Below are 27,668 nucleotides of genomic sequence, written 5' to 3' on the forward strand. Positions count from 1 at the left end.
TTGTAAATGTTATCAGAGAAAAATTACATCTAAAAACTGTCCGAGAACTATTTTGAAATTCCAATAACAGTTCCATCACGCTAGAGCATAAGACTAAAAATAAATTCAGAAAACTCGGGTTCAAGGAAAACTTACACTGAAAACATAAATGCAATATTTTCTTATTAAAAACTTGATAGTGTTGCAAATGTACAGTATACAATTTAGTAGGGAGGAAAAAGCTAAAAGAAAAAAAAATCTCAATTCCCTAGATAAGAAAACAAATAAAAACCTATAACAAAAGTGCAGGCCGCCGGTACATCTGAGGACGATGGATTGGCTAGACCAGCCCCGGGTTTCCGGTAAGAACGGCGGATTCTCCTGCACCTGCTCTTTTATTTCCAGTATAATACTCTCTGTATGTGTTCCTATGCAATGGCGGTCATACTCGCCATTGCAGAATCAAAGTTCGGGAAAACAAAATTTACTTACAACGGACTAATTACTGCATACCATAGCTCGTCGCATGTTGTCCCCTCTTGAGCTGCGTCTGTCATGAAGCATTTGTCTTCAACCTTTCCAGTAAACGAATCGGTTTAATCAGCTCATCAAGATCATCTAATTCCAATTCCGACGAATCGCTGTCACAATATGCAGCTTGCTCCTGTATTGGATCATTAGTTTCTCCAACCTCCTCATCACTAACATCAATGCTAATGAAATCAGCGACTCCGTCAACAATTATGTCATCGCTGTTCTGTGCAGACTGCTTTCCAGACACTGTTCTCGGTTCAGAAACAGTGATATCCTTGGAAACAAAGTAACGGCCCCAAGTATTTCTGTGTTCTCTTGATCGTTTTCTTTTCTTTTCCTTTGCTCGGTTTCTGGGGTGGTGAAGCTTGCATTTAGGCCCTCGTGGACAGGTTCCAGTAGCTTCAAAGGACGGGCAAACATAGCTATGCTTCTTCCGGCACTGTGAGGGAGATATATATTCTATTTTACTTGCTCCAAAACTAGTGTATCTTTGTTTGCTCAGAGAAGAGTTATCAAGCCTTACATATAAAATCTAGTATAACTGTATGACAAACAGAAATTCTATTTGCACCCAGATTTTTACTCAACAGCCCGAACTATTTTCCACATTCCCCTAATTCAACAAATAATAGTTTTACTCACCACACCCCCTTTCCATAAATATGTTAATTAAATCTTTTGTTCACTATATTCTTGAGTGTAAGCAGATCTCAATAATAATGTTATCAACGAAACTCTCTTTCTTGTTCAACATATTCAATGTCTACTTTATTGAAAGATAGGTCCAACTATAGTTAACTTTTAGGTCCAACTATAGTTAACTTTCTACTCTCCTTTTGATCTCAACCATTCCCCTTCCCATAATACACCAAACACGAGCAGTTTTTCATCTGGTATGTCCAAATTGATTGCCTACAAAATCAACATGCATGCCCACACACCACATACACAATTGAACTAAACAATTGGGCTCCGTACTAGCAAGAAAAACGAGTCCCAGACTTCCGAATTCAAACCAGCATAAAAAAAAAAAACAAACACAAGCAAAAAAGTGTATATATGATAAGACAGTACCTCATTCCCGTCAGCACAATAGCCCTTAAGAAATCCTTCACAAGTAGATGCCTTTGGATTCACATTCACATGTCTGTAAGGACAATTTTGATTGGAGCATAAACCTGCCAGGAAGCATGTCAGAATTTTCTAATTCCATTAGTAGCTTGACTAGAACAATGTTACCAGAAAGCACCTTGCAAATAGTAAGAACAGTCCGGCATTCTTTCAGGAATGACCTGCATGAAGATAAAATATAAATAAAGAAATAAAAAGAAAGGATAAAATGTCCAAAAAGAAGTACAAAGTTCTGTTGTAGATCATGTGAAGTCCTGTCACACGGTAAACCTGATGAGTCAATTTGCAATTGGGATTGGAACATAAACCCTTCAAAAACTTTGTGCAGACTGCAACTTTAGAGGAGTCATGGATATAGGGACATTTTCCATCATCCTTATTGCACTTCCCAAATCTTGTAAAAAACTGGCAGTACTTCCGCTTTTTTGCCAGCCGAAGTCTGGCCGTATGCAAACTCCATCGAACTCTTTCACTAGCCAATATGCGAGTTCTCTTCTTCGGATTTCTAATAAGCTGGTTACCATTGCCAATCCGCAAATATCTGCCAATATGGAAATGCATTTATATCCAAGAATTTTAAAACTTACGAACAATGCAACCATAATTTGGAGGTTCGTGTGTCAACACCATCAATTGGCATTCACATTTGCTTGTATTAATTTCAGGAATCTATCTTTAAGCCATAAACAACAGCAACTTACTCATCATTGCCAATCACCAGTCTCTTTGGAACATAAGATCTCTTGGGATCCTTTTCAGGATCGAGCACACCAGAGCTTGACGATTCGTCATCTACACAGAACATGAATGAAAACTGTACGATCAATTTGCTGATAAGATGTACCCCACATATGCCAAAATATTTATAAAAAAAAAAAAATCCTCCAAAACTGAAAAACACTCATTAATCACCTCATAATACTTCTTTGGAATTGGAATATACGGCTATATGTGATTCAACACGAATAGAAAAGACAGTGTCCAGTGTGCTGGCAACTGCTCATAAACTATATAATTAATATGCTAAAAGAATGTCCAAAACGATACTGACAGAAATCAGCAATTCTGTTTCTATCGTATGGGCCTTTCATCCCCTTTGTTTACCAAAATACAAATCAGTAGTTCTGAAATTAGTCAGAAATCAGAGGCACTTCCTGAGCCCAAGATAATGGTTCCAAATCACAAGGATATAAAAAAAAACTCTTCCCAATCACTCCAAAACTAGATATGACGGTCTACTCGTAAGAGAAAGAAAGGTTGAAACTTAAGAACATGTGGTGACCACATCCAATGGCCAGAAGAAATTGAAAATCAAGCTCCTAATGTATAAGCATTAAAAAAGTATACACTAAAGCTCATGTTGAAAAGGACATTTGATATGTGGAGCAAATAAAGAGCAGCCCACCTGAAATCCTTTTTAGTGTTCGCCTTGAAGGATCCATTTTGTACCGGACAGAACCAATGCGAAATATACGTTTTCCTGCCATATCATCAGATACTTAATAATCAAGCAACATACCATGTGGAAACACATTGAAGGTATACCACAAGCAAGAAATGTCATGCATCTGACACATCAGATAGCTCTACATTTTCACTACACTATGAATTGACTTACCTGACAAATTACTTCTAAACTTAGACCCCAAACTAATGCATGCAGCACCATTGTGTTCTCTTTTCTTCTTCTCCACTGCAGCAACAGCACGTGTAGCTTCCTAGACATTGTTAATAGAAACAATTGAGGTGGATAGGGACAGAGCAGTTTCTGATTTGGAAACCATTACTTCACTTTAATAAAAAAGGGATCATCTTTGAAGGAGAAATAATAGCCTGACTGGGTACTAGCCAACAAACCTCATTAGCTTCCTTTGATTGCCTTTCAAGGGATTTTGACCATTTTAAACTGGCCCCACCAACACTTAATACCTTGTACATTTTAAGCGAAAATCCATGAGTTGACTTAGTGTACAAAGTATCCCGCCTTCTTGACAGCAGCAGTTTCTTACTGAAAAATGAAATAATATTTGATTTTCTTAAGTAACATACACAAATGTGTTCAAATCTAATTGCCTCTTCAAAACAAGAAAAGAATCGAATACCTGATTGTGGGTACGGAACTATATTTGAAACTGGAAGCCTGACTTTGCATGAAAGTCCTCCAGTGTCTTGCTCTTTTCCATGGAAACAGGTAAGGCACTACCTTCTGATGGTTAAGTGAACCACCATCATTGTTTGATGACTGTGTACCATGCGGTGTCCACACCAAAGAGTTTTTTCCAATTTTACTTGTCTTTGCAACAGCTGTACGAGAAAACCAAGGTAATAAGATTCTAAAACACTGAAGAGTTTCAACAAAAAAAAGGATCAAATCTGTACAATGATATCATCATTGAAATATGAAATGAGCTTAAGTTGGAAAAGGTTACAGATCAGAGCTTCAATACGTCTAAAAGATGAAGAAAAGGACAACATCCAGGAAATAGAAGAACCCTGATGCTAACAGTTAGCAGTAATCAATAAATGGAACTGAACAAATCCACTTTTGCCTTGATCCAGAAAATGCATTTCAGAATTTAGGTGTAAGTGTAAAAAAATACTGCTTAGAGAACACGTAACAGAACAAGTTCTAACAGCATACCCTTGTGTGATCGTTTCTTGCCATATGTTCTTCTGGGGACAATCTTAGGAACCCTTTGCAGCTGTAAGTTTAAATTGTCATCAGGCATGATAGCATGACCTTCCAAGGATGTCCTGATTAGCTGATTTTTGCGCCTCTTGTAGTAACCATCAGAGGAGTGCTGGATCTTATCAGTACTGTGGACCGGAAGGTCACAAGGATTTGAAGTTGCAACCAACTGATTTAACGTGCACTTTCCATTTACAATCTTCTTGGTATTTGGAGGTGCCAAATTCTCATCATGCAGTACATTCTGGTTTTCCAAATTATTGAGCGAACCACTGTGATTTTCCTGAGTTTCAGAAATTGTCAGTGAGTCCTTGGCAAATGTTTGTGCATCTTTGGTGTCCAAAGAATTCATAGGATCTAACTTGGTTTCACCACTAAGAGGCTCAGACACTGGGGATGATGCACGAACCCCGAAAGAGATGGCAGGACAAGTAGATAATATGGGTGCCAAAGGTAGTTGGGGTGTCGGCCTATCAAAAGGAGCATTCATTTCTCCAGTTCTCATGAGACTTGGAGGCATTTTCACATCAATCCTACTTTCAGATCCTGCATTCTTCTTCAAACCATCTATACCTGAAGAGTTCAACTGATAAACAGCTGAACTAAACCCATGGGAGCTTTGCAGAGCAGCGACTGGAGGTTTTCTAACAAGGCTGTTACCTTTACGCACATACGAATTACTTTGAAATTTTCCATTCCTTTGTGGCAACTGCCTTTGGGGTGGAACAGTACTAGATAAAGGCATGCTTACAGGAAGAGGAGATGAAGATGAATTACCATTTCGATGCCAAGTCCGAGGCTTTGCAATATGAGTTGAAGAGGCAGTCTTCATTGAGGTAGAAGAGACCGAATATGAACGACCTGGCACAATCCCACGAGTGGCTTGACCCAGCTGGTTCTTCAAACCAGATTCTGCGCTTACTAGATTCGAACCATGAGTTGCCTTTTTGATATTTTGCAAAGGTAAAGCTACTGACTTCCCCATCACTGATTTGGTACCACCTGATGATGAATTTTGAGCAGATGCATTGGAACCACCTTCAACCACAGACTTCAAATCCAATTGCTGGTCCCCACCAGCTTTTTCATCAGAAATTTTGATAACTGATGGACTACAAGGTAGCATCTGCAAGTAAGGGACATCAGTTGAAGTTTCTGGAGAACCCTTATCTGATACTGTATCATGCACAAACTCCGTTCCTTCATCATTAGAGTTAGTAGTAGATACTTCATTATTATTGGCGCATAACAACAGATAATTTGACGCAATGGGCAATTTCTCCTTCACAGAGACATAATTTGATTCCATATCTGTGCAGGAAAATTTATTGCTTGAGTCTGGAGGCTGGACTTCTGAAGAAACGCTGCATGAAGCAGTCTCGCCTTGCATCATAACTTGCTCATCTGTTGAAAATATACCAAAATTTTCTTCTAGGTTACTTTCTACGTCCATAATGTCAAGCTGAGGGCTATTTACAACCAGAGCTTGAGTGCTAGCCTCTTTCTGTTCATTCCTCGATGGTGAGGGACAAAGGAACGATGTATCCGGAACTGATTCTTCATAAATTGTACATGATTCAACACCTTGGTGCTCAAAGTTCATACCATCATTAGTAAGGGCATCCCTAGCTGCAGATACAGCCGCTAAATCATCCACAAATAATACAGTGCTTCCCTCTTGAGAAGGAATTAAATTAGCATTAGCAGAGAGAAAACCTATGCTGGAAGCAGTAACTTCATCTTCTTGTGTTGGATCATCGTTAGTCCAAGGTGCTTCTGCATAAGATGTAGACTTATCTGCAGGTCCATCATTGGTTTGAGAGGTAGTCCCTACCAGATGAGAGGTGGATACTTTTCTCCTCTTTATATACTTCAGAGAAGTCTCATCAGGATCAGAGTTAACATCACTTCTAGCTGATAACTTAGCCTCACAAATCCCATCTAGTGAGCTGTTCCCACGCAGAACACTGACCCCGTCATTATCAGGTTGAGAGCCAATATCTAACTTTTCAACACCAGAAACAGCAACTTCTGCATGACTAGCATCCTTCAGGGATGAACTTACTGCCGTATCCACAGAATTTTCATGGGCAGAAACATTTCTAGGCTCTACAATAGTGTTGGAGGCCCTTGAAGAGTCTAACAGAGTCCTAAATTTTCTCTTCTTTTTAATCTTGAATGTAACACTCTTCCGATCTCCAACTGAATTTGCAATCTTTGAAGATCTTTCGGTGCCACAACTAACAAATAATCTGGAGGCACCATCTGCAGATGCTTGCATGCCGACAAAATCGGCATTCCCACCATTAGGAACAATAATATTCTCATCATAATTAGTACTAACTTTGTCAGAGTTCCACGTGGTACCTCTACCATCATCGGAGCAGACAGCAAAGGTCTTCCCCGAACTTGATAAACCAACAGTTATGCTGCTTTCTGCTGCAGATATAGCCTTTGGAAGTTCTTCCACAGAACCAATTTGTAGTGATGTTGGGAGCTGATGTGTACAAGGTTGCTCGCTGATGGCATCCACATTACCAATGTTATGAACCATGACTTCTTGATAAGATACTTTTATACCACCATCAATATCCAAGTTGGTTTCTGCACCATGGCCAGAGCCATTTACATTCATAATGTCTCCATGCATCATAGTTTTCTCTGAACTTAAAAAACCAGAATTGGCATTGCCTTCTACAGACAATCTGGGCTCTGATGATTCTGTTCGTATGACATTATCAAGCGATAAACTGTCTCCACTCTGACATATCTGTTTGCTGACATCTACAACGCAACCAGTTTCTGGACAAGTAGCTACCCTAAGTGAATCAGTTACATTGTTGGTAAAATTTGAACTCTTAAGCAAGCCCTGGACAGAAGCATCTACAGTTAGACAACCCGGATCAATATTAATTTCTTCACAACTTGAAGAACCCAAATTACAAGTTGAAGTTTTCCCAGTGCTCTTACTACAAGAGTTGGCATCAGTGCCATGTTCATCCGATACCATGCTCGGTGAAGAGGTTTCACCCTTTTCAGTCCCAAAGGCTGCAGATGGGCTACAAATATAGCTATCTGCTGCACGTGGTTCATCAATCTTCTTTTTTGGCTGTGGACGAGGGTTTACGACCTTTTTCACTACTTTCTTCACCACTTTTTTCTTCTTAGTAACCTTAAGAGAAGACATTTGAGCAGAACCACCCTTTTTACCATCTCTTTGTAAAACCTTACCCTTTGTGTTACCCTTTGTAACCCTTTCCACTTCACTCTTTCCAGAAGAATCACCATTCACATTAGAACCGGGCTGTTCGATATCACACCTATTCTCCATACCAGAAGTGTTCACCTCCTCTTCCAACTGTCGTGGGTCCTTGTCTGAACTGGATGTCTTATTTGCAACAACTATGGAGCTTCGCAAACGTACAGGTGCAGCATTCTCACTGTCTCTACTGAGTTTCAAATTTGAGAAATCCCTGCCATACACTGAATCTGTCTTAACATCCCTATTTCCAACTGCCTTCGCCACTAGTGAATTCGATTTAAAAGAAACATCAAGTTCCAAAGAATTCGCAGCTTTCTCAACTTCACCCATCTCGCGACCCGAATACTCATAGTATCCTTTCCCTCTGTGGGAACTAGAGCCAGAATTATCAAAATAAGCAGAGCCATTCCGGTGACTAGGTTTCACAGTTTGAAGCCTGAGTAAAACACTCTTCTTTTGTATCTGCTTCCTCCTATTACTAGTACCACTCCCTCTTTCAGATTCTGAACCATAATAATCCCGTTTCGCCGAAACATTCCGGCCCCTGTTACCCTCATCGAACACGAATGGATCATATAACTCTCTAGTAGCTTCTCTATCATTATGAACCCATCTCTGATTATTCTCATACACCTCATCTCTCCTACCACCACTCCTCAACTCATCATACCGGCCATCATAACCACCCGAATTCGAATCCAAATGACTATTCAAATTCTGGCTTGACGCAAACCCCAATTCGCGATACTTTCCATCGGAACTGGGTTCTGCACGAGCACGGCGGCGACTGTTATAATCGTCGTCCACGGGGGCCCGATGGTCCCGGAGCAGCTGTTCATTGTAGTCAGCCCTAAACCTAGCGCTACCACTACCCTCTGATTCAACCCTAAATTGGGGTTTATGCAATTCACGATCGTAATCGTGAAAAGCCCTAGAAGAATCCCAAGAAACGGGATTGGATTCGACGTAGGGCGATTCAAATTGGAGCAATCGGTGGTGGCGAGGGCGCTCCGAATGGGCGACCCGAGGGGAGGAGACGGGGTAGTCGTGAAGGGGGAGGAAGGTTCTGGAGCGTTCGGGTTCGAAGGTGAGTTGGGGCTGGTTGGGGTTGTAAGGATGTGGGGGGGGCGGGGGCGGGGGCAGGGGCGGTGGGGGGAGAGAGTTATACGGCGACGTTTGGGGCGGTGGTGGAGGGGGTGGAGGTTGGAGGAGTTGCTGTGGTGGTGGTGGTTGTTGTGAGTGGTGGTGGTGTATGTAGTGGTGGTTGGTGTTGTGGTGGCGGTGAGAGTAGTTTGGGAAATTTGAAGGGTTGTCGGAAGGGTAGGGATTGGAAGAAGAAGAAGAAGCGTACCTTGTGAGGTGGTGGGGATACTGAGAGGGATCCATCGACGGCGTATCTTTCGTTTCTTTGGTTTCTTCTCTGATCCTCTTCTTCTTGCTTCTTATGCGACTTTGTGCTTCGCCTTTCGTTTGAAATTTCAATCAAATCCAATCCAGTCACCTCGCTTTGTTTTTTTCTTTTTGATTTTTTGGTGGGCAGTTTCTTGCGTTCACACTTTCAAACCGATAGAGTGTGTTATATGTCTTTGACAGTTTCCAAAGCAACACGACATGTCGCACCATTCAACCCAATCGAATTGGTTTTCTGCGCCACGTAAGCAAAACGTGGCTCCTAGGGAGGCACCAGGATCCTCGCCGGATCCATTCCCTAGGATCCTAGTAATCCTGCAATCCTGTCCGTTCATTATATATCGTGCGGTCAGTATTCGTTAGATATTATTTACATTTGAATTTTAAGTTTTAAATTTTAAATGATTAACGAAAACTAACCGCATGATATACGATGCGGGATCCGACGAGAATCTTGGTCCCCTAGGGAGTACATAAGGCAATTTGGGATCCCCTGATCTAAACTACTTTTTTTTTTTTTTATCAAACAATAAATTTTGTTAAATTAAATATGAGTTTAACCACTAACAGAATTCGAACTCACGTCATCATGCAAAAGCTTACTCCTAATAGAATCATGTTTGTCGACTAAAACTTTATAAAATTATTATTCTAACCCCTAATTACAACTAAACAAAAATATTTAAAATGAGCAATTTAGTAATTACATGCAACATAAATTTTACTGTTTTTCAGGCCAACCTCACAACTATATAAGCATAGCATGTCCTAATTCAAAATCTAAAAATAAAATAAACAAAAATAAAATACGTCCACATAAGAAAGTGCCTCATCATTGTCCCATTTTTCATGTTGAATTTTAAAAACTATTCACACTCCATAATAAAAGCAAAAAAATGCATCATCGGTTAGTGATTTAGTAATAAAATATTTTTCTTAACACGCTTTGGACCATATTTTAAGAGTGGTGTTATTCACACATTTCATTTTCCTTTCCACACACCCCATGTTAATTTGTGTATTTAGATCCTTTAAATTCATTCAATCCATGATTAAAAATAGAAAGATATGTGTGAATAACATCATTTATTTAATAAAAATGAAAAAGTATTAGATATACCTTACCTATTTTGCCTTGTCCATTAGACATCTTAATTAGAGCAACTCCAGCCTTCGTTTTTGGACGGGGGACGGGCTGCAGGAAAGGGCCCGAGGGCCTGTTGATTCTTCTCCAGCCATGGAGGGCCTAAGTGAGAGTGGGAGCCCGAGCACAAGGGGGGTGGATAGTTGACAGGCCTGCAGCCCGAGGGCCAAGGCATTTGTTTATTGTTTTTGTGTCAGCCCGAGGCCCTACAGCCCCATTTCTCTGTTTTTTTTTTATTTTATATTATTTAAACAAACAAAAAAAACTACTATTTTATTACCTATTGTCAGGGGGGAGGGCTCCAAGGGTGGAGATGCAAAAGGTAATTACTGTTCATTAATGGTAGTTACTATTCATTAAAGACAGTTACTGTTCAATAGGGTGGATTCAATAGTGGATTGCCAGGGATAGCTCCAAGGGTGGAGTTGCTCTTAGGCAAATGAACCAGGCAAAATGTCATATCTCCAAATTACAATTTTGCCTCAAACAATTGCCTAATTCTTTAGAGATGCTCTGCAACCTGGTGAACCCCATGATTTATAACCGTCAGATTAATCTCTTTACCCTAGCCATGTTTAGAATTTGGAACGCTCTCCGTTCTTCTTCCCAAGTTGCTGAAAGAAAGGAGGGCTAGGAGTCACGAAAGAGTTGAAGGCAGGCTACCCACCCACCTCAAGCCGGAACCAAGGGCCGACGGCCAGGAAGCTTTCAAAATTAGGGTTTTTGGGAAAGAAGACATGGGCACGGGGCTCTAGAGAGAAAGGGTATAAATTGCCACCAACCAATACTTTCTTTTAGGAACCACGAGATGGTGGCTCAATAGTAAATTACGGATTACAATATTTCTTTAAAAATTAAAATTTGGAGATCTCGGGTTCGAAACCCGTTGCTGATGTGGAAGCCAAACTTATGGCCAGGAGAGACTGAAATGCCTGTGTGAGACTTTTCGGTCCTCGAAACGATGGATAATCGTAACTTGCCACCAGTTGTTTCCTTTCTAAAAAAAAAATTAAAAAAAATACTTTCTATCAGTCCAAAGTTTTTCCTAGCTACCTGCCAAATCTTTTAGAGTAAAGTAACCATGAAATGACAAACATAAATATTGTCACACAATCACGTTACATAACTTTTCACTCGTGTTTTAACACATATTGATTTGCTTGGATTTTTTGTTGTCTCATTTGGTGCCTATGATTTGATTGGAATTTCTCAGCTAGCCAAATAGTTACTGAGGTGGTGGTAAAACTATTTGCCAAAGACATTTCTCTCTACTTTAGCTTAGGAATAGTACTCTCATCCAGCTACATTTGGTACTCACAACCCAAAAGGGACAACCATGGTACATTCATCCTTTATTTCACCCATAAAATCTTGCTGTGAAAGTTATGGATGTTGTGGAAATGACCAAAATGGGTTTTGAGGTGTCGGTGGCTAGTTAATTTGGCCACCAGAATTTTGGTCCATAGAAGTGGTGGTGGTTCTTGTGTTGTAGCTTTTGAGTTGTTGGGAGACCCTCATGACTTTTAGGGGCATAAAGAAAGATTTAGCACCTTGTGATTTGTGGTCCTGTGGAAAATAATCTAACAACACAGTATGGTCCACTAATTTTATTACCAAGTTGGAGGGAGGATAATGACTTCCATTTGCATTTGCCCTTTTTTTAATTTTGAGCATGTTGTGTACATAGGTACTCAAAAGTAGAAAAACTAAAGTATCTTCCATTGCATTCCCCTTCTCTCTCTTTATCTTTTGGTGATGAAAGAAACAGCATAGAGAATCTGATTTATTACTAGTTGCATACAATCATGCGTTTATCTTTCTCGTCAGGCGATGAGAAAAATGAAAACACAATCTTAAGGATCACTCGAGAAAGAGAAAAAGGGTATGCAACGGTTTCATTTTCTCCTTTAGCCGTATGCTTAGACTTGTACATAGTGAAAATGAAAATCAACATTTTCTTTGGAGACAAGACATAAAGAGAATATGTGTCAATCTTTCTCAATCACATAATGACACGTGATAAGAGACATGGAAAGGTTTACAACCGGCCCAAGAAGACCTTGATACATAAAAAATAGGGTATGCAACAGTTTCACGTAAGTTTTCCTCATATTTAGACTTGAGCTCACTCAGAGGAAAATGAAAATCAACCAGAATTACAACATATTCATCTTTGAACATTACAACAGTCCCAACTCTTGGTCTGATTGAGACCAACAAGTAAGCTGAAAAAAAGAAACCAACCAGGAAAACCAGTCCAACAAATAAGGACCACTTTACGACTGCTAGGGAAGGAGGAGGGCACAAACACAAACAACCTCTCATCCTAAACCCATCCATAACTATAACCCAAACACTCACGCAACATGTCAAAGCTGTTGTTTTCTTACCTTTCTTATTTTCTCGGTGGGGATTAATATACAAATGAATCGCACAAATGGGAGAGTGCAATTACTAGCATTGTTGTGCTTGTGAATTTGTTAGTCGAAGCTCGACGAGCGGCTCCACCGCCCTTTCAGGTAGTCCTCTAAGGAGACAGTTTGCTCAATGCTGCTCATGGAGAGTGAGTCATCCTCCACATCAAGCAGTGCAAGGTTAAGGTGAGACTGCAGATTTGAACGTGGACACGCTTCGTTTTCCAGCACATCAGATTCCTCCATGGCATGAACTTGCAGCCTGGACCACTTAGTCACATCTGCATCGCCTTGAAGAAGCTTCACGATCTGTGCTCAAAAGGACAGATAGAATCTTGTCAATATTAATTCAGAGATTTTTGTTTCATGCTATAAACTGATGGGAGGATACTCAAGAGGGATCGGATCCAGCTTACAAAGCTCATCTGGGGCCTAGCTCGTGAAGCATGTCTGATACAAAGAGTGGCTGCTAAAACCATTCTCTCTATCTGGCCCTGGTCATAGTTATCGCCCAAACACGGATCTAATAGTTGGGACACCTTCCCACTGTTTAGAATTGGCTTGGCCTGTACAAGACGTTTCACTAATTTAATTTCTTCCAAGAGACAAACATCAAGAGGTGCATGGAGTACTGCTAAACATTAGGGGAGAAGAGGACATACCCACATGACTAGGCTCTCATGGCCTTTTGGATGGTCACTGCTTATAGGCTTTCTTCCTGAAAGAAGCTCGAGGAGTACAACACCAAATGCATACACGTCAATTTTGTCGTTTACTTTGCCATACATGAAGTATTCAGGAGCCAAATAGCTGCAGAAAAATGCAATAGTGTTATTAATTAATCAACATCTCATATTTCCATGGTTTCTTAAAAAAGAATTTCAATTTGGAAATTTTATTCATCTTATAGAAAAACAGAAGTCTTGACTCTTTAGAAAGACGATGAAAGGTAAAGCTATGAGATTAAGTAACGAACCCAAAGGTGCCTGCAACATCAGTGCATGTTATATGCGAAGATGAGGTTGATGCCCATTTTGCTAGTCCAAAATCAGAGAGCTGAAAACCCATTTCAAGATACTATTAAAACTGACAATTCGATAAACAAATGCATCTTTAAAAGCAACAAACCGACCAGATGTATACCTGAGGCTCAAAATCATCAGATAGTAGAATATTGGATGATTTGACATCCCTGTGGATTACAGGTTGTGCACTGCCGGTGTGCAGATAATCCAAGGCCTCAGCTACCCCCACGGCCACCTTATATCTCTCGTTCCAACCAAATGCAAGGGGATCCTTCTTAGTTCCTGATTTGGAAAAAATCGAAAAAGTTGTAATTACGTTAGAATTCAAACAAAAATACAGGGTAAGTAAACATTTATTGTTCTTCGTTGTAATGTTTAAAACCCAGAGAAATATAGTATATACCATGGAGATTCTCTTCAAGGCTTCCTCTTGATAAGAAATCATAAACCAAGAGAAGATTGTTATCTTCAAAACAGAACCCCAGAAGGGAAATAATGTTCTTGTGATTTAAGGTAGTAATGATCTCTATTTCCAAAACAAACTCCTTCAACACATCTTCGGATGGTTTTAAGATTTTCACAGCGAGTTCCTTGCCATCAGGAAGGCAGCCTCTATAAACTTGACTGCTACCGCCTCTCCCGATGAAGTTTTCTGGGATTACAAAGGAAAATATATTTTTGAAAAAAAATTCAATAGAAATCGGGAAAATGAATAGGATATCTGACATATGAACTTCGTGAACAGCATACCGGCCAAGAAGTATGATGTAGCTGACTGAAGTTCCTGATAGTTGAACAATCTGCAAGTAGCAGAGTACTTTTCATGCAGTCCCTCCAATTCTTTAGGCAGGCTTTTTGAATTGTAATCCGGTGAAGGTGGGGCAGTCATTGCCTCACCACCCACCGCAACAATTGCGCCACTTTCTCCATTCAAACAGGAAGGTTGATCTGAATCACAACTATTTTTCCCTTCATCGAAATTGCTGGCAGTTGAATGCTGTCTACTGGGCAACTGCATTGCCCACTGAACTACTGAGATCTTCCGGATCCAAGACCTCTCTGGAGATTGTCGGTCTGGTAATACAGCCCGTCGAAGCAGTGGCCAACCAGGTCTCACTTCCGGTAATTCTTTGATCAACATAGAAATTGAGCTCGGTGCTAGTGCCTCTTCTTTCTGCACTGGCACTATAGCCATATATTTATTATCACCGTCATCCGAGGACTCTTCTGCAGATTGGTGACAAGAACTATCTACCGAGGGCCGGGAACAAACTGAGCATTTCTGTTTCTCAACACTCTCCGAACATTCCAGAAAGACTTTAGCTAATCCCTGCTCCAAGTTTTGACAATTAACCTGACCATATGTGTCCTTTAAGGTCACACTGTCACTGCCTTCATTTAGTACTTTGGAAGACTTATACACTGATCGGTGAAATGCGCTGAGCAAACTGTTCCGGCGATGCTCTTCACTTCCTGCAAACAAGTCCTCAACTCAGAATCCCACCCTAAACAATTTACAGACTCGAAAATCATCAAAAGCAACGTAAAATTAGAAAAATCTAAATACCTTGGGGGTCACAGTAAGTTGTTTGAGAGCCTTCTCTGTTAAACAAAACCTTCCCATTATTTACAGCAAGAACCCCACAATCCTTAGACAGTTTCTTGGCACAGTACTTGGCCACGGTGGTCGATGACCGGATTTTATGGTGGTTCTGGGCAGTTCCCACTATAACCTTACTTGCAGTATATGAATTCGCTTCCCGGACTAAAATTTTCTTGACTGACGTTCCTCTGCAGATTTTAAGCTTGAGATCCACCTGTAAAAGTTTTCATAAAAGATCTCAACTTTTTAACTTTCTGCCAGGCCACTGAAAAAATGATTAAACTCTCCAATTGGTTTGAACTCAAATTTTCACTCAAAAGTCGCACAACATTTTTCATTTTCTCAGGAAACGAACAGGGGATATGACAAAATTATACAAAAGGACAACAAAATTCTACCATAAAAACAACAACAAAATAACGAGAAATTAACCTGCTTCAAGTTGCAGAAACCATCATAGACTGCAAGAACAGAGTCAAACGCTTTGACAAGAGAAAGAAGCGACGACTTCCCATCTCGATCAACAATTTCTGCAATTACCCAATCCACCAACACAAGTAAATTTCCACTCCAGCCCACCAAAACCCAAAATCCCAAACGAAAAAAAGCCTTAATCTTCCACCCAAATTTCACTCACCATTTTTACCGAGCACATGGAGGGCAATCACGCGATCACCAGGCTGAGCAACCTTAACCAGAGCCCATGTCAGCAGCTCTCTACTCTTCGAGTCCAGCTTCACCCCCACCACAACAGAGCGGCCTCCGCAGCTCTCCGCCTCTGCATGTCCTCCGCCACAGCCTTTTTCCACCATTTTCAAGCAGTGCAATGTGGGGGAGTCCAAACGGGGTAGTTTTGGTAACTGGGTCAGCTTCTGGCAGCTCTGCGGTTCCGTTGCCGGTGCTGGAAATTCATGTCAAATAGGATTATAAAGGCTTACAAAGCAGAGAGAGATGGGTTGGTTTGCTTTGCTTTGGCTTTCCGTTTCAGGGTCGCAAACGCAAAAGCAGTCACAGAGCAGCGGAAGAAAAGGAAAGCGCAGCAAATTTAAGAGACGGGGGCGGACCTACTTTTACTGCTAATTCAACTCACTCTGATGGAGCTGTTTTAACCATGTGTTAATTATTGTTAATGGCTTTTTCAGCAAGTGATCAAGGTTTCGGAGAGATTTTTCAACAGACTCATCACACGAAATGGTACATTATTTGTCATTATATAAGAGATTAAATAATTATATTATGAATTAACAACTTAAAAAAATGAAATTTTCTTGTATAAAATGACACATAATATACCATCCGAACACAATAAAAAAACTTCACCGAAGTTTTAGTTATGGATGGCATGGGTGGTCTGTGGGTTGGGGCCACCTTCAACTCACATGTATGGATGAACTTCGTTATACCTCTGTGAAAAAAAAAGTGGTCTAGTCTCTCTGGATGTGATATAAAATATAAATTCGGTGAGCATGGGAGGTAAATGGGCATAATAAATGTATATAGGATAAGTGTATAGTGCACATTATGCTGTGTGAGATTTTTTAGTATGATTGGAACGCATCAACCGTATGTTACATGTAATCATGTAATTATAGGAATACTTAAAAAACAAACCTTCTACCATTTATATGATTACATATGATGTACTGTTTTGTATTTTGAATATATTAAAAAAATCTCAAAAGCATACGGGCCATAAGTTCAAAGTTTTTTACTTATTTGTACAGTGAAGGTGATGGTATTGGATGCACTAAAATATTGTTATTCACTTTTCAATATTCCTTTTGGTTCGATTTTGTATGACCGACGAATCTATCAACCTTTTCCTTTTGCCAGGTATGACTATCAATTCTATCTTGCAAAAAACTTTATAACATGTTTGTAATTCAGATGATTCAGAATATTTTATTTATGCTCGAGTTAAGTATTTTGTTTTATTTGTAATCTTGATATCAATTTTATAAAATAAAAAAAAGATATTATTTCGAGGGTATTTTGTATGACATTAAGATAAAATTGTGATACAAGAAGTTGACTCTATGCACGAAAAGTTTAAATTAGTAGCAACGCACATGGCATGTTGCAGGTATTTAAAATGTTTTGGAAATATATATATACGGGAAACAGAGGTTATAGAAGTTAGATTTGTACACATAAGTTTGTATTTATCAAAAGATTGCGAAAGTTAAACTCTTCATCGTTCAAAAGATATAGATGCTACAAAAGTTAGACTTACATACATAAGTTCTTAATTATCAAAAAATTGGCAATGTTTAACTACTTATTGTTCAAAAGATAGATACGTTACGAAAGCTAAATTAATATACATATGTCCATAGTTATCAGAAAGCATGCACATACACCTCTCTAGTCAACGATGACGTTTGGTCTAAAGCTCCATGAAGAGATGGTAGATTATCCAAGTCGGAGTTTTAATAAAGCATTCTTAGTTTCAGTAAGTCTACTACCATTAGGTGGTGTTTTATTATTTATCTTCCTAAATCTCAAGCTCCCTCCACTTCGACCAGCCGGTATGAAATTAGTAAGTCCAAAATGGTGATTCGTCGCCGGCCACCGTGGTGAGTCGCAATCGAGGGAGAAGAGCGAGAGGGAAGAGACAGAACGTAAAAGATGCAAAAGATAAAATAAAGTGTCTATATGGTTCCTCAGGTAGGGGCATACATGAAATAACAGAAATTAAGCGGAGGCAAAAACTAAATTATACTATAGAAACAGTAAACCAATTCATTTTGTGATCTAATTTAGATTGAATTGAAAAGCTTAGTTTGAAATTATGATGGCGTTGTTTGTATTAAAAAAATTTAGATTAATATTAATTTACTTTATAAGATATAGTGATGCATTGTGAGTAAAGTATGCTAAATGGATTTTATTAAGGATGAAATAATTATATAATAGGAAACTTTAACGAAAAACTTCCGACACTGTTAATTTTAACAAAAAATCATATTTTTACACTAAAAAGTCAATCATGATACTATTCACGTTATCCTTTATTTTGTCTTTATCGTTAAAACTCAAAGTTTTCAAGCTTTTTAATTAGTTTTTCTTATATAATCTCTATTAATTAATGAAACTCTCTTTGTCAACTAAAAGAGGGTGAAAAGATTACTTAGTTTTCTATCACACAAAAAAATGATAGACAATAATGTAATTTCACATATTCAAATTTTACTGTTTTTTTTTTAAACTTCACTTATATGTAATGTTAAAATACTTCTAATATAAAAAATAAAAAATAAAAAACGTCTCACTCCTCCCCACGTTCTCTCTCTCCTTCTCTCCTCATTTTCTAAAAAAATGCATGACTACACTAATCATTTTTCTATTTTTCAACAAGCAAAACGTACGCACAGCCTTCAAGAAAGCATCTTAACTATTTTAGTCTCTCTATTTTTTGTTGGTTTCATTAATATTAATACGATGATGATGATAACCATGCAAATGCTGAAAGTCGCGATGACCATAAAGCAGAGTGGAGTACTGTGTTTATAATTATATACAGATAGTGGAATTATTCTTCTGGTTTAGTAAAACTAGCTTTCAAAAACAGAGTTAACTAATGTTATAAATAGGCAAAAGTTAGAGAGATAACATTTGCTAGAGACAGGAGAAACGAGGCTATAGTAAAATATTATAAAATGATTGCAGATAAGAGAAAAATAAGAGGATACTGAAAATATTATAGCTTTCTTTCTTTTCTTGTTATTCTTGTTAGTGTTTAACACTTGTAATGCTCTATTTATAGAGCAAGTACTTTGGAAACAAACAAATTACACTATTAATCATATGAAAAGTTTATTGTATGCATGTGGGCATACATACCCACTATTTACAACAGTCCCCATTGGATGCCCACATATCAACATCAGTTGTCTCGTTAAAACGTTGCTTAGAAAAACCCAGTGGGAAAAAGAGTACAACTTTACCCGAATTGTTGATATGGTGTTAAGCATGCTTATGTTGCCTCATTAAAACCTTGATAGGAAAAACCCAATGGGAAAAATCATAATCGAAGGAAAAGAAGTACAACATGCATGTATCATGGATGCTCCCCCTGAATTGTATCTCCCCCTGATTCCACATTCTTCAAATTTATAAGACGACATAATCCGATTCCCTGCACTAACTTCTGAAATGTGCATTTTGGTAGAGATTTGGTGAACAAGTCTGCCAAATTTTCATTGGAACGGATTTGTCTGACTTCAATAACTTTAACCTTCTGAAGCTCATGTGGACTGAATAATCTTGGAGATATATGCTTAGTCTTATCACCCTTGATGAATCATTCCTTCATCTGGGCAACACAAGCTGCATTATCTTCATGAATGACAATTGAAGTGTTTGTCTTTGAAGGTAGACCACATGAATTCCAGATGTGATGGATCATTGATCTTAACCAAGAACACTCACGACTTGCTTCATGTAAAGCAATTATTTTCGAGTGATTGGAAGATGTAGCAACTAATGTTTGCTTTGTTGAGCGCCATGAAATTGTAGTATATCCATTAATGAACACATATTCAGTTTGTGAGTCGGCTTTATGCGGATCGGAGAAAAAACCAGCATATGCATATCCAACAAGGATATGATCATTTGTGGACTTGTTTGAGTAGAAGAGACCCATGTCTGTTGTCCCACGAAGATATCATAGAACATCTTTGACTCTCTTCCAATGACGAATTGTTGGAGCAAAGTTATACATGGCTAACAAGTTTACTGAAAAAGCTATATCTGATCTAGTACATTGTGCTAAATGCAATAAAGCACCTATTGCACTCAAATATGATACTTCTGGACCAATGACCGGTTCATCATCTTTTTTTGGACGGAATGGATCTTTCTTAATGTCCAAAAAACGAACGACCATTGGGGTGCTAAGTGGATAAGCCTTGTCCGTGCCAAATTGCTTCAGTATTTTTTCAATGTAAGCTGATTGATGGACCAAAATTCCATTAGCACAATGCTTAATCTGCAGGTCGAGACAATATTTTGTTTTCCCAAGGTTTTTCATTTCAAATTCGTTTTTCAAATACTTAGCAGTTTTATTTAGCTCTTTAGGGGTTCCAACTAAGTTCATATCATTAACATATACTGCCACTATAGCGAAACCAGTATTTGATTTCTTAATGAACACACAAGGGCAAATGACATTGTTGGCATATCCTTCATTGATCAAATACTCACTGAGACGATTATACCACATTTGCCCAGATTGTTTCAGCCCATATAATGATCGCCTTAATTTGATTGAGAACATATCTCGTAGTTTGTTAGTCGTTTCATGCAACTTAAGTCCTTTTGGGACTTTCATATATATGTCAGTATCTAATTCTCCATATAGATACGCAGTGATGACATCCATAAGTTGCATATCAAGTTTCTCTGAAACCACTAAACTTATTAAGTAACGGAACTTAATTGCATCCATTACAGGAGAGTATGTCTCCTCATATTCAATTCCAGGTCTTTGTGGAAAACCTTGTGCAACGAGTCTTACTTTATATCTTACAATATCGTTTTTCTCGTTGTGTTTCCTTGTGAATACCCATTTGTAACCTACGGGGTTCATACCAAGCGGGGTTTGGACCATTGGTCCAAAAGCACTTCGCCTTTCCAAGGAATTTAATTCTGCCTGGATTGCATCTTTCCACTTAGGCCAATCACGTCTCTATTTGCATTCATCAACAGAGTGGGGCTCAATGTCATCGCTTATTTCATTTTGATCCCACAATTCATTAGTACATGCATAATTTATGGAGATTTCTTTGCTTTCATGTACTTCTGTCTCTTCAAGGACATGTATCTCATCAAGGACATTTTCTTTTTCATAAAATTTAGAATCATGAATTGTGGATGTATTATTCGCTTTCTTTTCCTGAATGATTTCATTTGGATTCAACTGTGCCCTCATCTTTCTCTTTCGAGAGGCTGAATCTTTTGAACCTGGTGGTCTACCACGCTTCAAGCGTGCACCAGATGAATCATTCGCTACCACTTAAGTTTGTCCAACAGGAACATCAATTCTTACAGGTGCATTTGTAGCTGGTATATATGACTTTATCACTTTTAAAGCATCATTAAATGCATTTGGCATTTGATTAGCAATATTTTAAAGATGAACGATCATTTTCACTTCATCTTCACATTGAGTGCTTCGTGGATCAAAATGAGATAGGGGGAACAGCCCATGTCAGCTCTTGCCATTCTTCTGGAACGGTTTTTTCTCTTCCTAATGACTGGAAGACTGTCTCATCAAAGTGACAATAGGCAAAACGAGCTGTAAACATATCACATGTTAAGGGTTCCAAATATCTAATGATAGATGGTGAATCAAAACCCACATAAATTCTCAGTCTGCGCTAAGGTTCTATTTTAGTGCATTGTGGCGGTGCAATAGGCACATAAACAACACAACAAAAAATTCGTAAATATGAAATGTTTGGCTGATGCCTAAACATGAGTTGTATTGATGAATATTGGTGGTTGGCTATGGGTCTCAACTGAACCAATGATGCAGCATGTAAAATGGCATGTCCTCATGAAGAGACTGACAATTTTGTTTTCATGAGTAGAGTGCGAGTTATTAATTGAAGTCACTTGAGTATAGACATAAGGAACATAATGTTCAACATCAATGCCTAGTGTCATGCCGTAATCATCAAAGGTTTGAGACGTAAATTCACCAGTGTTATCAAGTCGGATTGCCTTAATGGGATGATCTGAGAATTGAGCTCGCAACTTAATTATCTGAGCGAGAAGTCTTGCAAACGCTACATTTCGAGTAAACAACAAGCAAACATGTGACCATCGGGTAAATGCATCAACCAAAATCATAAAATATCGAAATGATCCACAATGTGGTTGAATAGGTCCACAGATATCCCCTTGAATTCTTTGTAAAAATGATAAGGATTCAGCATCAACCTTTAGTTGTGATTGTCTAATTACCAACTTCCCTTGGGAACAAGCCTTGCAAGGGTTATCATTTGAGACATCAATGTGTCTGCTCAATAATGGATGTCCATTATAGTTGGTAATGATCATATGCATTATGGTAGATCCTGGATGACCCAGACGGTCATGCCAAAGCACATAAACTTTTGAATCAATGAACTTCTGGTTCATGACAGTATGTGCCTCAATTGTCTTTAGGTATACAATCCACTCGATAAACTATGCAACTTCTCCAATATACACTTCTGGGTATCATTGGAGGTAATGCATACATATTCCACATTTTCTGCACTTTTCGTTTCAATGTGGTATCCATTTAGACATATGTCTTTAAAACTCAACAAATTTCGAGTGGATCGAGTAGCGTACAACGCATTTTGTATGAACAATATTGTTCCATTTGGCAACATGATCTAGGCTTTTCCTGAGCCTTCAATTACATCTGATTGCCCTGATATTGTTGTTACCTTTACTTTTGCGAGTATCAAGTTTGAGAAATACTTTCAATCTCGAAGTATTGTATGCGTAGTTGCGGTGTTTGCAAGACAAAAATCTCCACCATTGCTCTTGTTTTGAGAACAACCATAATTTTTATCCATGCTATCTGAGTAATGGAAATTACAGTTAAAAGCAGTTTATTCATATTGGAATACTACTTTTATTGAATTGAAAATGCAAGCATTAAATCACAAGTACAAATAACAAGAGTACATCAAACATAAATGATTTAATCGGACCCAAACACTTCATTCCTTCTTTCAATAATGAAGTCTAAAACATCTAGGTAGGTTGTATTCAATTGTCCTGATAAATCGAACACTGGATCAGGTGTATCCATCTGTTTAGCCTGGTCGAGAAAATTGGTCTCGACACCCTTCTCTTTGAGGGAGGCTTGATACAGATCCACCAGATGTTTTGGGGTACGACAGGTACGTGCATGGTGCCCATTGCCACCACACTTATGGCAAACTCCTTCAGGATTTATAGGAGTGTTCATATGAGATTTGCCTTTCTGGCGATTTGCATTTTTAAAGCACGGGCATGTATTATGCCTTGGAATCTGGTTGTGAAACTAGACACCATGGTTCTTACCTTTTCGGCCTTACTTATGGCCACGTCCTCGTTTGTAATTATTGCCATGAGAGGATGTGGTATTCCCTTTAAGGGAAGCAGCATTCACTTATGGGAATAGTGATGATCCAATAGGTCGGGACTGATGATTCTTCATTAGAAGCTCATTGTTTTGCTCAGTTACAAAGAGCACAAATATCAACTAGTTGTACTGAGTAAAGCCTCGCTCTCTATATTGCTACTGCATAAGCACGTTGGAGGCATGTAAGGTGCTGAAAGTCTTTTCCAGCATGTCTTCCTCAGTAATGGTTTCTCCACAAAGCTTCAACTGGGAGGTAATTCTGAACATAGCAGAATTGTACTCAGCCACTGTCTTAAAATCCTGGATCCTTAGGTGAGCCCATTCATAACGAGCCCTCGGAAGAATCACCGTTATCTGGTGATTGTATCTATTTTTCAGTGCCTTCCAGAGGGTTAATGGATATTCAACCATGAGGTACTCGCTCTTCAGTCCCTCATCAAGGTGGCGACGAATAAATATCATGGCTTTCGCCTGATCTTGAGAGGATGCACTGTTATCCTCCTTAATAGTTTCTCCAAGATTCGCTGCCTCCAGATGAATCTTGGCATCCATTACCCAGGTAAGGTAATTCTTCCCAGTAATATCCAAGGTAACAAAATCAAGCTTTGCCAAATTTGCCATTTTCTTTTCTGAAAGAAAAATGAGGTGTGTAAGAACTTGCAATAATATGTATTATGGAGGAACATATTGTTAAAACTTCTGGTTCTTACTAAATTTTCATTTTGATCTTCAGGCCAAAATGATGAGCACTCGAAACTTCAGGCTCGAGATTTACATGATAAATGAGGAGGGCGATTGTACTGCACCATTCTCATCGAAATAACATAGGATAGGCGATTATTTTGCACCACTCAAGCAGCAGAAAAATTAAATATGCAGAGCAGTGTGAGTAATTATACCACACCACCTAAAATTGCAATAAAATTAAATAGCAGGCAAATTTAAATATGCAGGGTAAGGTGAGCGATTATACCGCTCCATCTAAAATTTGCGGTAAAATTAAATCTGCAGTCCAAGATGGGCGATAATACCGCACCATCTTTGATCGCAGCAAAGATAAATAAACATTGGGTAAGAAATTAGGAATTACACCAGACAAGAAATCAAAGATATAAGTAACAGTTAGGTTGAGAACTAAAAGCAGGCATGGTGCGAACAATTCTTCACAAGGGTATACCCAGCAGTTGAGGCAGAGGAAGAAGAAGAACAGTAAAATCCTTAAAGGAAACATTTTTTTTCTTTCGGCGAAGAGCAATGAGAAATGTTTTAGGGTTAGAAAGTCGTGTTGATAACGTGTTATAAATAGGGAAAAGTTAGAGAGATAAACTTTGCTAGAGACAGGAGCGAGGCTGTAGTAAAATATTATAAAATGATTGCAGATAAGAGAGAAATAGGAGGATACTGAAAATATTCTAGCTTTCTTTCTTTTCTTGTTGTTCTTGTTACTGTTTAACACTCGTAATGTTCTATTTATAGAGCAAGTACCTTGGAAACAAACAAATTACACTATTAATCATATGAAAAGTTTACTGTATGCATGTGGGCATACATACCCACTATTTACAACAACTATCACATTGTCTTCATATTTTTTTTAAATCACATCATTTCTTTTAAAACTAGCTTTCAAAAACAAATGGCCGGTTAACATACATCATTTTTTCATTCATAGAAGTCGAATTTTAAATTATTTAACTAAATAGAGAAACTATGCGCCACCAGACCAACTAGTAATAATTTATGTTTTGAGGTTGTCTCGAAATTTTCATCTGGGTTCTTTCCACCGACTTAACTTTCTTCTGAGCTTTTCCGAATTCTTTCACCGACATTGTTGTTCTGTGTACATCTGGTGATATTAGTGTAAGGTGTTTAGTGACAATCATGGTGAATCAAGTGAAAATTGAAAGTTTATTGGGTATGCTCACTATTAAATTGAATGATGACAATTTTCTTAAGTGGAACTTTCAGTTTAGTTCTGTTCTGCGTGGATATGATCTTCTTGATCATTTCACTGGTGACTCTGTTTGTCCTCCCAAGTTTGTTCTCACCCCTGAATTAGGTGTTACCACTGAGATCAATGCTGCGTATAAAGACTGGGTCAAGATTGATATGGCACTGTTAAGCTTGTTGATTGCCACACTCAGTGATGATGCAATCGAACATGTGGTAGGTTGCAAAACCTCTCATGAGGCATGGATTGCTTTACATGACCGATATATGTCTGTTTCTAAGGCTAGTGTTAATCATTTGAAAGCCGAACTACATACTATGCAAAAAGGGGGGGATATTATTGACAAGTATCTACTGAGGTTAAAGGCTATTAAAGATCAACTACAAGCTGCTGGAGAGAAAGTGTCAGATAATGACCTCATTATTGCTGCACTAACAGGTTTACCTTCGGATTATGATATGATTCGAACTGTTATATTTGCAAGAGAGTATCCTATTACTCTTAAGGAATTTCGTGCTCAATTAATTGGTGTAGAGAGGAATATTGAAGCCAGAATGCATTCTTTAGTTCAAGGGATGTCTGCCATGTTTGTGAATGCTGATTCTTCTACTAATAATGTTGGTGATTCTTCTGGATCTTCTAATAGATCTTCTACCACTCAGTTTTCTCCCACTCCTGGGTATGGCTCCTCTGGTGGGTCTTCTTCTAAGTCTGGCTATCATTCCTCTGGTAATCAGTTTCCATCTAATGGTTTTTCAAGCGCTAATTCAAATGGCAGGTCATTTAGCTCCAATACTTATAGACCAAGAGGTAATGGAGGGTATAGACAAAGGTTCAATGGTTCCAGGTCTGGTAATAATTGGCAATCTTGGTCTGGCAATACTTCCAACAGGTTTGAACCTGTCCCTGAGTGTCAAATATGTTCCCGCAAAGGTCATGTTGCAGTTACTTGTCTCTACAGGAATGAAACTGGGCAGCCTGTTCAAGAGTGTCAAATTTGTGGCAAACGTGGTCACATTGCCTTAAATTGCAGGCATAGAGGCAATTATGCATATCAGGGAGCACAACCACCTCCTTCCTTGTCTGCCAACTATGCATATCAAGGTCTTAATGTGCCTCATTCAGCTAATATGGGATTGTTTTCACATCAGTCTCATTTTGGGAATGCCAATCACTTTCCTCAATCTATGTCTTTTAATCAGCATCCTCAGTTCAATTCTCATTCTATGTCATCTCCTCCTGGATTTTCAGCTATGAATGCACAACCTTCTTCTGAAATTTCACATGGAGACTCATGGATTCTTGATACTGGTGCTTCTCACCACATGACACCTGATATAACAATCCTTTCTCAATCTGCACCAAATGAAGGGTCTGAGAAGATAATAGTTGGAAATGGTGAAGGTTTGAATGTCCAAAATATTGGTTCTGGCACTTTGCAAACTTCATCTAATGTTTTGCATCTGAAAAATATTTTACATGTGCCCATGTTGACTGTTAATCTACTGTCTGTTAAAAAGTTGTGTAAAGACAATCGTAGTTGGTTCATATGTGATGATATTCAGTTTTTTGTGCAGGACAAGGCAACAGGGGCAATCCTCCACCACGGAAAGAGTAGCAATCATGAGTTGTTTCGAGTACCTGTGCATATTTTTCCCACATTAATGGATCAAGGTGTAGGTTCGTCTGCTTATCTGGGACAGTCTGTGCAATCTTCTCTGTGGCATCAGCGTTGTGGTCACCATTCCAATGCCATCTTGTCAACTATGCTAAGGGAGTCTAATATAGCTGTTACTTCTGATGAAACTGTCAAAATGTGTTCTCACTGTATTGATGGCAAAATGAGTAGACTTCCATTTTCTGATAGGGTTGAGAAAGTAGATATTCCCTTTTACAAAGTTCACAGTGATGTATGGGGACCTTCTCCAGTTGTTTCAGTTGAGGGTTTTCGCTATTATGTGTCCTTTATAGATGAGGCAACTAGGTTTGTATGGATTTTTCCTATCATGAATAAATCAGAAGTTTTTGGTTCTTTTGTCAAGTTTTGTGCATATATTGAGAATCAATTTCATACTCGAATCAAAGTGTTACAATCTGATGGTGGTGGGGAGTTTCTTAGCAATGTTTTTAAGGAATTCTTGGCAACACATGGTATATTACATTTTATTTCTTGTCCTTATACACCTCAACAGAATGGATTGGCTGAGAGGAAGCATCGTCATCTCATTGAGACAGCTATTACAATGCTTTCTGTTGCACAGTTACCTCATAAGTTTTGGTCTTATGCAGTCACTCATGCTACATTTTTGATCAATCGGATGCCCTGTAAGAGTCTTCATATGGAATCACCTTTTGGGAAGTTATTTGGTAAGAAACCTGACATAGTTAATCTCAAAGT

General features: G+C 38.7%; 2 protein-coding genes across 2 annotated transcripts; both read right to left on the reverse strand.

Moving 5' to 3' along the window:
• Nucleotides 1–137: 137 nt before the first annotated feature.
• LOC126602372 (uncharacterized protein At1g21580) lies at nucleotides 138–9,285 on the reverse strand. Its single transcript, XM_050269218.1, has 10 exons — nucleotides 4,286–9,285; nucleotides 3,747–3,948; nucleotides 3,502–3,652; nucleotides 3,263–3,362; nucleotides 3,050–3,124; nucleotides 2,346–2,436; nucleotides 1,915–2,185; nucleotides 1,763–1,805; nucleotides 1,588–1,691; nucleotides 138–952 (listed from the first exon to the last, which is right to left on the reverse strand). Exons 1-10 carry the CDS (start codon nucleotides 8,979–8,981, stop codon nucleotides 533–535), a joined length of 6,153 nt encoding a protein of 2,050 aa, XP_050125175.1. The 5' UTR covers nucleotides 8,982–9,285; the 3' UTR covers nucleotides 138–532.
• A 2,954-nt stretch (nucleotides 9,286–12,239) lies between these two features.
• Nucleotides 12,240–16,243, reverse strand: LOC126603556 (protein kinase STUNTED-like). Its single transcript, XM_050270437.1, has 10 exons — nucleotides 15,829–16,243; nucleotides 15,624–15,721; nucleotides 15,156–15,405; nucleotides 14,339–15,061; nucleotides 13,992–14,240; nucleotides 13,707–13,870; nucleotides 13,540–13,619; nucleotides 13,226–13,373; nucleotides 12,980–13,129; nucleotides 12,240–12,872 (listed from the first exon to the last, which is right to left on the reverse strand). The coding sequence occupies exons 1-10, from the start codon at nucleotides 16,001–16,003 to the stop codon at nucleotides 12,630–12,632; spliced, it is 2,280 nt and encodes a 759-aa protein (XP_050126394.1). The 5' UTR covers nucleotides 16,004–16,243; the 3' UTR covers nucleotides 12,240–12,629.
• Between the last annotated feature and the right edge of the window lie 11,425 nt (nucleotides 16,244–27,668).

Source organism: Malus sylvestris, chromosome 15 (genome assembly GCF_916048215.2).
Source record: "Malus sylvestris chromosome 15, drMalSylv7.2, whole genome shotgun sequence".
NCBI lineage: Eukaryota > Viridiplantae > Streptophyta > Magnoliopsida > Rosales > Rosaceae > Malus > Malus sylvestris.

Excerpts from the sequence above, each read along its gene's own strand:
- LOC126602372 (XM_050269218.1), bottom strand. The coding sequence starts at position 8,981 with ATGGATCCCTCTCAGTATCCCCACCACCTCACAAGGTACGCTTCTTCT. Across the intron at positions 3,653-3,746 it reads AGTTCCGTACCCACAATCAG|TAAGAAACTGCTGCTGTCAA; the intron begins GTATTCGATTCT and ends TTCATTTTTCAG. Across the intron at positions 1,692-1,762 it reads CTGTTCTTACTATTTGCAAG|GTTTATGCTCCAATCAAAAT; the intron begins GTGCTTTCTGGT and ends GCTTCCTGGCAG.
- LOC126603556 (XM_050270437.1), bottom strand. The coding sequence starts at position 16,003 with ATGGTGGAAAAAGGCTGTGGCGGAGGACATGCAGAGGCGGAGAGCTGC. Across the intron at positions 15,062-15,155 it reads AACTTACTGTGACCCCCAAG|GAAGTGAAGAGCATCGCCGG; the intron begins GTATTTAGATTT and ends ACTTGTTTGCAG. Across the intron at positions 13,374-13,539 it reads GATGTTGCAGGCACCTTTGG|CTATTTGGCTCCTGAATACT; the intron begins GTTCGTTACTTA and ends ATTTTTCTGCAG.